This window comes from Rattus norvegicus, chromosome 2 (assembly GCF_021556685.1).
Source record: "Rattus norvegicus strain SHRSP/BbbUtx chromosome 2, alternate assembly SHRSP_T2T, whole genome shotgun sequence".
NCBI lineage: Eukaryota > Metazoa > Chordata > Mammalia > Rodentia > Muridae > Rattus > Rattus norvegicus.
Genome location: NC_141535.1, coordinates 24,765,084 through 24,778,465, shown reverse-complemented (window position 1 = coordinate 24,778,465; position 13,382 = coordinate 24,765,084). Strand labels below are relative to the sequence as shown.

General features: G+C 45.7%; 1 protein-coding gene across 1 annotated transcript in view; it reads left to right on the top strand.

The window, feature by feature from the left end:
• Window positions 1-9,817, top strand: part of Ckmt2 (creatine kinase, mitochondrial 2) — a 30,465-nt gene extending 20,648 nt beyond the window's left edge. The window contains 5 exon segments of the mRNA NM_001127652.2: window positions 359-444; window positions 1,737-1,860; window positions 2,711-2,845; window positions 4,587-4,712; window positions 9,558-9,817. Of these exon segments, the coding sequence (NP_001121124.1) occupies window positions 359-444; window positions 1,737-1,860; window positions 2,711-2,845; window positions 4,587-4,712; window positions 9,558-9,677 (591 nt within the window). The 3' untranslated portion in view covers window positions 9,678-9,817.
• Window positions 9,818-13,382: the final 3,565 nt, after the last annotated feature.

Here is a 13,382-nt window from a genome sequence, read left to right as displayed (position 1 = left end):
ACCCTCCCGCCTGCCACTACCGAGCAAGCCTGTATCTGTCTTAAGCAGCCCTCTGGCTTTCGGTTTATGGACGAGCTTCCCTCTGGACAGTGGCTTTCTCCAACTAACCTCTCCTGTCTCCAGGGGCTCCCGCTTGTTAGAGATTCTGTCTAGAAGAACCTCTACTTGATATCTCATCTCGGTGTGAGCTCTGGACATTGGTGTTTTTGTTTTTAAAAGCTCCCAAGGTGCTGCAGCTCACAATGAAACCTGAGACACACTGCCAGGGGCCTCTTCATCTGTCAGTTGAAACTTGATCACCTGGCCCATACCTAGGTTCACAGGCTCATCTCTCTGCTTTGTCCCTTCTGGCCCACAGGACCACTTTCTGTTTGATAAGCCAGTGTCCCCTTTACTAACATGCGCTGGGATGGCCCGTGACTGGCCTGATGCCAGAGGAATCTGGTATGGTTTTGACATTTTTTTCTGTGTGTTGAGGGTCTCAGATCACCTGCTTCTTCTAACCTGAGGTTGCTGTGAACTGCAGTTGACAGCATGCCGGGCTTGAGCGAAATGGGGGAAGCCAGGTATAATTGAAAACTGTGTGTGTGTGCATGTGCGTGTGTGTGCGTGTGTGTGTGTATCTGTGAGTGTGTTTGAGCATATGTGTATATGTGAGTGTGTTTGAGCATATGTGTATATGTGAGTGTGTTTGCATGTGGGGGGAGTGAGTGTATATGTATTTGTGTGTGAGTGTACATGTGTATGTGTGGTGTGTGTCAATGTGTATATGGTATATGGGACTGTGCGTATATGTGAGTGTGTCTGAATGTGGGGGGAATGTGTGTGGAGTATATTGTATCTGTGTGTGTGAGCATATGTGTGTTGTGTGAATGTGTGTGTGTGTGTGTGTGTGTGGTGTGTGTCAATGTTTAAGTATGGTATATGTAAGAGTGTGTGAGTGTGTGTGTCTGTGTGGTGTATGTGTGTATGAGTGTGTATGTGTGTGTTGTGAGACTTTTTAAAAGAGGCAGAGGAATGTGAGCGGGCTTGCATGAATAATGCATGGGGGCAGACTACTCAAAAAAGATACTTCAGATTAGTCAGAGAATCTGTTTGTGGACGTAGGACAATTGAACACAAAATGAAAAATATTGATAATTTAAGACAAAAATATTGATAATTTAAGACAAACCCTGAATGGAGAAATGGTTGCCTGGTGTGTCCAAATCCTTCCTAACAGTCCTCAGCCTGACTCGGCTCCTGTAGTAGGTTATCCCAACTCTACCTAAAAGGACCTGAGGAGGGAGATTCACAAGAAGGCAGACAACCAGGGCTTATGTAGCAAACAGCTGTGAACTCTTGGGGTGCAGGTAGAGCTGCCAATTATGCTTTTCAAGAACCACAAGCTTTGGCTGAGTTTCTTAGCTGTCAAAACAGCCCCTGCCCCGCCCTGGTATCAGGACTAAATGCTATGCTAGGTGAACTTTTGCCTCTGGTTTGAGGAACGAAGGGAAGGATTGTACTCTTGTGGGCGTAAAAACACTCTCGGCATGGCTAATGGCTGGGTTTAGTCTTATTCCCCATTCTGCGAGGAATTACTCTGTGTTACTTGCTCAGGCACAATTAAGAGATAAGGGCCATCCAGGGAATGGGGGAGGTGAAAGGAAGCAATCAGGCTACAGAGGTAATGAGACTTTCCATGTGTTGAGATAAACGCAAATTAGCAGTCAGCACCACATTTCTGTCTTCGTTAGGCATAATTATGACAAGACATTTCTCATCTGGATAAATGAAGAAGACCACACCAGGGTGATTTCAATGGAGAAGGGAGGCAATATGAAACGCGTATTTGAGCGATTCTGTCGTGGACTAAAGGAAGTAAGATTCCATCAGGGGCTTCTAGATAATTATCAGAATAAAACCTCTCTAGTTTCGATATCTGTGCATGTATTTTACATTTTTTATTATTTTATTTTACATGTATGAATGTTTTGCCAGCAGTAATGCCTGTGTACCACATGCATGCAATACCCGTGGTGGCCAGAAGAGGGTGTCTTCGGATCCCCTGGAACTGTAGCAGCACATGGTTGTGAGCTACCATAAGAGTGTTGGGATCCAAATGAGAAACTCTGGAAGAGCTACCAAGGCTCTTCGGGAAGGGCCATCTCTTTAGCCTTGCTATTTTCCATTTTAAAAAAGATACCTTGGTAATTTCCAAAGTGGGACTACTTCTCCTAAGAATCAAATCTTCAGAGTAGAATTTCCCAAAAGGGGTAGCTTTTCTCTCTGGGCTTGGGGGGGGGGGGGGGGGAACTGCGGTTTACTGGCTATTTCCTCTGTGTATTCTAAATGTGATATAAGGACAGAAGGAGCAGATGGGGTGAATGAAATGGGATAGGTAGAATGGTGTGGGGCTTGGATGATACACAACAGAATAGATTCTCACAGGTTTATCTGCAGAGAATTCCTATGCTCTCCTACAGTCTTTGTATAAGAAACAGTATCGACGGCTTAAACTCTTCTAGGGACTATGTTAAATGTTTTTACGTGGCCACATTTAGGAGGAACCACATTTATACTCTAATAGAAGAATTACCAAGTACAAGTCCCGTGTCCACCACAGTTTCATTCACATGCTGTACTGGTCTCTCTGCCTGGTGTTTGGGATGACCCGAAGGAGCAGATATTTGAGAAGTCTGTCGTTTGCTCATTGTTACTCCGTCTGTAGGTGGAACGACTAATCCAAGAACGAGGCTGGGAGTTCATGTGGAATGAACGTCTAGGATACATTTTGACTTGCCCCTCGAACCTCGGAACTGGATTGCGAGCTGGTGTCCACGTTAGGATCCCAAAGCTCAGCAAGGTAACGGCGTGTGACCAGGGGCTTTGTTGAGTCCCTTCAGGATCAGCTCAGATGTGACTTCTTTGCAGGAGAAAACATCAGTGTTCATTCCTTACCCCTGAGCTTTGGCACCTTCGCCAAAACAACGATTAAAGGGGTGGAGTCTGGCTTAAAGTCTTTTGCATTAGTTAGCATAAAAGGATCCGCCCAGGACTAGGGGATGGTGCTTCAAAGCTAACACTTTTGAGTCTCCATCACTTAACAAATCAGGATAGGTGTGGGGCTGCTCTGTTCTCTGGGTTCCTGTCACCTTGTTTTTACATCTGAGCATGCATGAGAAGACCATGGCCTGGAGGGAGAACTTAGATAGCACAGGTTGTTATGCCATATTTGTGCGATTTGTTTTTGGTTTTTTTGTTGTTGTTGTTCTGTTTTGTTTTTCATTTCTTATTCATATTTCGTGCAGTCTGAGGGGAGCATGTGGTACACAGAGGAAGCCATTGGACAATTTCCGGGTTCTAAGGATTCAAGTCCGGCCATCCTGCTTAGCAGCTCCTTTGCTCAGTGAGGCTGCCAGTAGGGGGCGTTGTGTGGGGGGACACTTAGGGCATTTTCCTCATTTCCAGTCACTGTCCCCTCACATTCTAGACCATGAGAAAAGGAGAGAGCATGTGGGCGTGTCCACGGGTGTAAGAAGAGAAGTGGTACACTTCACTTCTGCTCATTCTGGTGGCAAAAGCTTAGCTAGCAAGGGCTGCACCTTCAGCTCCAGTGCTAGGGAGAGAGGTAAAGTAGTCCTGATGGGTAGCTAGTCATTTCTGTTACAGCACACAAAATAAATCAACGAAGCTTAAACAATTTTAGAAATGTGCAGCCTATCAAGAAGAAGGTATTCATTTTTTTTGTTATTCGAAATTCCAATGTTAAGAAAATGATTTGAAGTGATTTCACTCTGTGATTTTAATTATAACAAGAAGCTGATGTACGGATAAATAGCAAATATACAAAAGCTTGCATTTGTATGCAAATACATCTGTGTATTTTTATGAAGATAAACTGGGAGTCAGAGGCTGACAAGTTCAACTGTAACTCTGTTGACTGACTCTGGGCACGCTATCTCTCCTAGAGCTATTTGGTCCGTCCGCTGCAGTTCAGGGGTTAGTATAGATAGCTTCAATTGTCCCCTACGAGTCTATATGTTAGGAACATAATCACCAAATTCATATACCAATGGCATGTGTGACCTCAGGAGGTAATTAGGATTTCTGAGATCTTAGCATTAGTGTTTACGAGAACACACATATTCTAACTCACTGTGTGTGTGAGACCTCTGCCACATCATGATTCAACAACAAGGTCACCCTCGCCGGATACCAAACAGGTACCAGCGTCATGTCCTTGGACTTGCCACCCTAACTGTGAGCCATTATTTATAAGTGACCCAGTGTCAGGTACTTTTTTTCCTTTCAAGACAATATGTGGCTTTAGCTGGCCCGGAACTCCTTGTGCAGACCAGGCTGGCCTCGGTATCACAGAGACCCACCTGCCCCTGCCTCTGGAATCCTGAGATTAAAGGCACTCCCTACCATCCCCTGGTTAAGGTACTTTTCTTTTTATAGCACCAGAAAGTGGACTTTGATGGGGTGAAAGTGTCCACGTCATTAGATGCTGGAAGACTTTAAGCCCAGTGCCCAAGTGCGTTGTCAACAGTTACTGTCCCTTTTAGCACATTCAATGACTTCAACAATGTCCCTTCTCCCAGGATCCACGCTTTTCTAAGATCTTGGAGAACCTGCGGCTCCAGAAGCGTGGCACAGGAGGCGTGGACACTGCAGCAGTGGCCGACGTGTACGACATTTCCAACATAGATCGGATCGGTAGATCTGAGGTAAAGTCTCTCTCACCCCGAGAGATACGTACTAATGAGGTCAGCCTGACAGAAGCAGCCTCAGCAGCCTGACTACACTCACCCACTCCCATTTTCCCCAGAGCCAGACTTAACCATTCATTCTAGTGTTTCTCTTGCATGGAAAATAATGCAAGAGAGAAACACAGTCCCTTCTGAGCACTTGTAGGGAAGTCAGGGAACCAGCAGGACTGTCGCTGTAGAGCAGCCCCCTGAGAGCTGTGTCAGCCATCTGCAGCAAGGGCAGTTCCCTGACGCGCACGGACAGCAGTAGTTTATCCCGGTGGACTCAGAGAACAGGCGTGCTGTCGCTCTCAGAGTGGGAGAGTGTGCAAACCTCTCTCGACTCTGAAATTCCCTTGCCGAAGATCCTTAACAGTTCCTAAGGCTTCAGTGTAGCCTATAAGGTCAAGGGACTTCTGTGATACAGCAGTTTCATTGATACGTGGGAGCCACAGGCGAGAAGAGTTAGGAGAACGCGCTGGGAGCGTGCGGCTGCGTACTGAGTACTCATTGATAGATACCACAGGGGGTTTCTTCAACCCAGGACACGGCCTCAGGTCACGAGAGTAAGTTTGAAGGGCCACTGTATACAGTTGTCCTCTCAATTTACAGAGTAACTGTCAAACAGAACTTAGTGTTTTACTGTAAATTTCTAGGGGATTTTATAAAAGCTAGTAAGTCTAAAAATATTTTAAAAGCATATATTTTATCCAGCAGCCCTCATTACCATTTTAAATATTATCTTAAGTTTCTTCGTACTCTTTTTAATAATTGTTTGGAAAACTTTAAGAGATATTATAACACACATTTGTATTATAGTATGTTCTACAATTCATGAATACTTTAGCCTAACAGTAAATATTATTAAATAACATGACTGGGGATGGAGAAATACCTTTTCAAAAAATTTTGTGTCATTTTCAAAATAAACAAACAAAAATTCAAAGCAAAACAAGAAAAAAAATACTTTGGTATCCAAAAGCATGGTTTTCGGGTTGGGGATTTAGCTCAGTGGTAGAGAGCTTGCCTAGCAAGCTCGAGGCCCTGGGTTCAGTCCCCAGCTCTGAAAAAAAAGAAAAAAAAAAAAAGCATGGTTTTCGGTGACTATATGGCAAAGACATTCCATTATATGCTTAACATTTTCTGATTGGCATTTTAACCTACTTTCTGTATAACTTGAATCAGGGCTCTAGACAGAATATAATCTTATGAAAGGACTCAAGAAAGCTAAATATGACCATGTTCCTTTCTATAAGGTTAAAACAGAGCCCACCAGAAGGAAATAAGGGCCCACCTCACCATACGCCATCCAACACAGGACCATGGGCTCATCTAGACGTAACTGGCTTTCCAGCCCAACCTTCCCTCAAGGCCCTAGTTTCCTTCTGAGTGAAGAGCAAGTGAACGGGAACTGAGCTCCATCCGATGTGAGGCCTGTTCCACCCACTGTGTAAATAAGGGTGTCTGTCTCATGAACACATTCAGTGCTCAGAGGGTTGAGAAGCTGGTCAGAATCTGGATCTGAAGACCACACATGGATGTCATCATGCCATCTTCTGTACAACAGGCTGATGAAGGAAAGTACACGGAGTAGTTACTAGTCAGAGTAATCGCTGCTCTCACAGCAGACCCAAGCTTAGCTCCCAGTACCTACACGGTGGTGCAAACTTCTGTAAGAATCTCATGTCCTTTGGCTTCTGTGGGCACTCGAATGGATGCAGTATACATAAACTCTTATCAGGCACGCACATATACACATGTTAAGTAAAACAATAATAAATAAATCTCAAAAAAAATGTGTGTAGCCAGGAGAGATAGCTAAGCAAATAAAGGTGTTTGCCACACAAGCCCGATGACCCAGGCTCAACTTTAGAACACATAGTAAAATGACAAAACTAACTGCCCACATTGTCCTCTGATGTCACATGTATACCTGTGCTCTCTCTCTCTCTCTCTCTCTCTCTCTCTCTCTCTCTCTCTCAAGCTTTCCTTTGTGTATGAAGAGCAAGTGAATAGGAACTGAGCTCCCGTTCTCTCACACACACATACACACACACTCACACACACACTCACACACACATTCACACACACACTCACACACTCCACACACACACTCACACACACACCACACACACTCACACACTCACACACACTCACACACACACTCACACACACACACTCACACACTCCACACACATTCACACACACACTCACACACACTCACACACTCCACACACTCACACACACACACTCACACACTCCACACACATTCACACACACACACTCACACTCCACACACATTCACACACACACACTCACACACTCCACACACACACACTCACACACACACACTCACACACTCCACACACATTCACACACACACACACACTCACACTCCACACACATTCACACACACACACACACTCACACACTCTTTCACACACACACTCACACACACACTCACACACTCCACACACATTCACACACACACTCACACACACTCACACACACTCACACACTCCACACACTCACACACACACACTCACACACTCCACACACATTCACACACACACACTCACACTCCACACACATTCACACACACACACTCACACACTCCACACACACACACACTCACACACACTCACACACTCCACACACATTCACACACATTCACACACACACTCACACACTCCACACACACACTCACACACACACTCACACACTCCACACACATTCACACACATTCACACACACACTCACACACACTCACACACACACTCACACACTCCACACACACTCACACACACACACTCACACACTCCACACACATTCACACACACACACTCACACTCCACACACATTCACACACACACTCACACACTCCACACACACACTCACACATACACTCACACACACACACTCACACACTCCACACACATTCACACACACACACTCACACACACACTCAGACACACACTCACACACTCCACACACACTCACACACATACACACACTCACACACTCCACACACATTCACACACACACACTCACACTCCACACACATTCACACACACACACTCACACACTCCACACACACACTCACACACACACACTCACACACTCCACACACATTCACACACATTCACACACACACTCACACACTCCACACACACACACTCACACACACACACTCACACACTCCACACACATTCACACACACACTCACACACACTCACACACACACTCACACACACACTCACACACACACTCACACACACACACTCACACACTCCACACACACTCACACACTCCACACACACTCACACACACACACTCACACACTCCACACACATTCACACACACACACTCCACACACATTCACACACACACACTCACACACTCCACACACACACTCACACACACACTCACACACTCCACACACATTCACACACACACACACTCCACACACATTCACACACACACACTCACACACTCTCTCACACACACACTCACACACACACTCACACACTCCACACACATTCACACACACACTCACACACACACTCACACACACACTCACACACTCCACACACACTCACACACACACTCACACACTCCACTCACATTCACACACACACTCACACTCCACACACATTCACACACACACTCACACACTCCACACACACACACTCACACACACACACTCACACACTCCACACACATTCACACACATTCACACACACTCACACACTCCACACACACACTCACACACACACTCACACACTCCACACACATTCACACACACACACTCACACACACTCACACACTCCACACACACTCACACACACACTCACACACATTCACACACACACTCACACTCCACACACATTCACACACACACACACTCACACACTCCACACACACACACTCACACACACACTCACACACTCCACACATTCACACACACACACTCACACACTCTCTCACACACACACTCACACACTCACACACTCCACACACATTCACACACACTCACACACTCTCTCACACACATACACACACACTCACACACACCACACACACTCACACACTCACACACACTCACACACTTCACACACACTCACACACACACTCACACACTCCACACACATTCACACACACACTCACACACTCCACACACTCACACACACACTCACACACTCCACACACATTCACACACACACTCACACACTCCACACACATTCACACACACACTCACACACTCCACACACATTCACACACACACTCACACACTCCACACACTCACACACACACTCACACACTCCACACACATTCACACACACTCACACACTCCACACACATTCACACACACACTCACACACTCCACACACATTCACACACACACTCACACACTCTCTCACACACATACACACACACACTCACACAAACACTCAGTATTTTTTGAGGAAAGGAATATTGCAAGTGAGGAAAACTAATGATTTTCAAGTATAAAAAAGTTCTCACAGCAACCCCACCCTAAGGAAAGCTTGAGAGAAATCCTTATGCTATCCCTCCACTTGCACACCTGACCCCAGCCTCGGGATGCCTCCCCTCACACAGATGCCCCCATTACAGTAAAGTTCTGCTGAGCAGACGGTTCACACGTACACCAACACTGCTCTGTCCACAGGGCTCGTCAGGAGCTTCCACTCGAGCTAATGCCTCCTCCTTCTCTCCATTATGTCTCCTCCTTGTGACTCTCTCTCTTCCGTCCCTCCCCCTCCCCTCCCTCCCGCTCCCCTCCCTCCCCCTCCCCCCCCCCAGGTTGAGCTTGTTCAGATTGTTATTGACGGAGTCAACTACCTGGTGGATTGTGAAAAGAAGCTGGAGAGAGGCCAGGACATCAAGGTGCCGCCTCCCCTGCCTCAGTTTGGCAGGAAGTGAATTTAGCCTGCCAAGGTTCTGGGTGATGTGTCTGCTGGTATGACAGACACAGGAAGTCTCTGCTCTGAGAGTTTTTGTAGACTTGAAAACATGTAAAATTGTAGGTACTGCTATTTTACAATAAAACTCTCCTTAATATCCTTGGGTCCTGTCTCTGATTTTTAATAATACTGAGAAGGCCCATATGCCAGTTACAGGCAGCGAGAAGGAAAGGTCTCAGGGCTACATTTGGATAAACGGTCAACTGTCTAGATGGTAACTGTGAGCGGCCCCATACCAATGCCTTGTGGACATCACTGGAGATGAAGAGCAGATACAATAATTAATTGTTCAGAAGTCTGGGCAGGGGGAAACTTGTTGAAAAAGGGAGTTCACTTAAGGACAAGCAGAGGCCGTGTGTTGGTTTGTGCCTGCTGCTGCAAGTTGGCCCTGTCACCTGTGTCTGCTACAAACTCAAGCAAGCCGAGCCATAGGAAAGCTTTGTGACTACAGAAGGTAGTGGCAAGTGCTCTGGTTTCAGCTGCAGGCAGGGAAACAGGCTAACACGGAGGGCGCCTAGAGCCTAAGTCCGTGACGAATATTTAGCTTTACCCGGTGGTGCTGGCTTCGAGCAAGGGATCTGTCCATCACGGACCATGTTGAACTGATTGCTCCAGAGTCTGCAAATTGGATTCCCAGACCAGACTGCTTTCTCCTCCTCCTTCCCTGCTGCAGGACCTGCAACCTGAAGGAGGATGGAGGTGGTGGGAGCTGTCAATCACATAGCAACTACGAGACATAGCAATTATGAGACAAATGTTAGCTTGAACCACAGGACTGGGATCGGGTTGCATTTTATATTACGTCACCATTGCGTTACAGCGCTGTCAGATAATCTGTCTCCACGTATGTTCCTTGAGTTCAAGTGCAGAAACAGACAGTGAGTAGTCCTGGTGCTAGTAGGCATGACTCTAATTTTGGAGTGAGGAATTTTAATGTGGTAGGAATTCTGAAAGCAAACCGAAATGATAACGTTTGAGACACCGTGCTAAGTATGCTGAATGAGATGTGGCAGGCAGTTGGTTTAACTGACAGGTGAAGCATGAGGAGGGAGCCCAACTTCAGGTGACGGGCAGACATGGCCAAATCCAAGAACCACAGCACACACAACCAGTCCCACAAATGGCACAGAAATGATATCAAGGAGCCCTGGTCACAAGATTACAAATCTCTTAAGGGAGTTGACCCCTAGTTTCTGAGGAACATGCACTTTGCCAAGAAACACAAGAAAGGCCTGAAGAAGATGCAGGCCAACAACGGAAAGGCAGTGAATGAGAGCACGAGCAGAGGCCATCAAGGCCCTTGTGAAGCCCCAGGCCATCAAGCCCAAGATGCCAAAGGGCTCCAGCCGCAAAATCAGCCGGCTGGCTTTCATCACTCATCCCAAGCTCACAGGAAGCTGATTTGAAGCTACATGGCCAAGGGTCGTAGGCTCTGTTAACCAAAGCCCGAGGTTCAAACCAAGGCAGAGGCCAAAGCTCCAGCTAAGGCCCAGGCTTCAGCTCCAGCTCAGGCTCCCAAGGGTGCCCAGGCCCCTGTGAAGGCCCCATAGAAAAGGCTCCTGCCAGTGTGAAGACAGACGGACGGCTGTGACACACCTACCTACACACTATGTGCAGATGGCCAGTGTCCGTTGATGCTTTTACAAATAAACTTGAGGCAAGAAAAAAAAAAGAAAGAAAGTAAAGACTAATGGTTGGGTCTCATTAGCTGCACACCCATGTTGCGGGGAACGAGTTCTGACCTCTCCACTCAGAACAGTGAATAGTTTAATCTCCAGTTTCTTCTGTAATTAATAAGAGGAGTTATAGTTATAGCTACTTCATTAGGTCTTTAAGGAGATTAAAAAGACTAGCATTTGAAAATTTTACTCAGAAGTACTCAATTCATCATTTACATATTTGCTAAATAAATATAAAAAGTAAAAATTATTATTATTACCTCTGAATACTCCCTTATCATCAACAATGGTAGTCCCTCTTCTAAAAGCTTTTGTGAGCTACATTATAAAGGAAGGCAAAATCATATAGCTAAAGTGATATAAGCAGGAAGGATCTAAAGAGATTTGATATATATGCCAACGTTTCCCTTCTCAAAAAAAAAAAAAAGAGAGAGAGAGAGAGAGAAAGAAAAAGAAAAAGCCCAAACAGTCCATGTTGTGTGTGCTTGTGGATGGAGAAAGAAAGCAAGCCTTTAATCTGTCATCTCACGAGACAGCCCCAGCAAGAGCAGAACCAGACAACAACACTCTCCCTTTTCATCGCTCCATGGTATATATAATTCATTTCTGGGCCACAGTGACATTTGCATTAAATGCTCATTTGCTTTCAGACCTTTAGAGCTAATCTTGACGTCACCTGGCTCACGCATCCTCAGTTACGTGGCTGCTTGTCAGTGTGTTACGAGGAGTGAGTTCATGTGTGACCTTACTTCACAGAACAAACCTTCCATTCTGAATGAATCAGTAAAGCCAGGTTTACCAGATATCCCTGAACATTTGGTCTATAACTTAGCCTTTTTTAAAGTTTTTCCTACTTTTCTGATACATATTTCTGACATCTTTAGACAATGTATTGATTACACAATCATACAAATACTACATATGAGAATATCCACTCCTCCCAAAAGTTGCCAAGCATTTAGAGATAGGATTCTCTTTACAAAGTTTTGATGAGCTAAAGCTTTGTTACAAGGAACAAGCACATTGGCAGTGTCTGTTATGGTGGATGTTATAAGAGATGCTGTATGGGAAAAATGAGGTAGAAGGACTTGTACTGGAAGCCATGACTTCCAGCTATGTAATCACATCACACAACTGCTTTTTAATCACACCAAGATCCTATGCTGTCAGTATCCACGTAGAGGTTCAGAACCACGGGGCTTGAGACAGGGTTCCTCTGAGTAGCCCTGGCTGTCCTGGAACTCAGTAGAGCAGGTTGGCCTCAAACTCAGAAATCTGCCTGACTCTCCCTCTGGAGTTTCTGGATCAAAGGCGTGCGCCTCCACCGCTGAGCTTCTTGGAGATTTTTAAAAGTGTGCTGTCCCCAGCGTCTGACCAGGAAGCAGCTATCACCTGAAATCACATCTGCACTCTTTTGTGGGGAGGGAAATGTGATCCCCTCTCCTGAGCTGATGCAGCCCACCCTAAGCAGGCCATTCTTCATGCAGGTTAAATACCACAGAACCTAGGTGTGTTTTAAAGGCAGCCACAAGAACTTGATTTGAGAGAGATATCCAAAAGACAAGTGGAAGCTCTTTGAGTGTGAGAATAAGAGTGAGGTAACCCAATCACAATGGTATGCACTCACTGATAAGTAGATATTAGCCCAAAAGCTTGAATTACCCAAGATACAATCCATAGACCACATGAAGCTCAAGAAGAAGGATGACCAAAGTGTGGATTCTTCAATCCTTCTTAGAAAGGGAAACCAAAATATTCATAGGAGGAAATATGGAGACAAAGTTTGGAGCAGACACTGATGGAATGGCCATTCAGAACCTGCCCCACCTGGTGATCCAGCCCATATACATACAGTCATCAAACCCAGACAATATTGCTGATTTCAAGTGCATGCTGACAGAATCCTGATATAGCTGTCTCCTAAGAGGCTCTGCCACAGCATGACAAACACAGAGCAACCATCCATGGAACTGAGAATGGGGTCC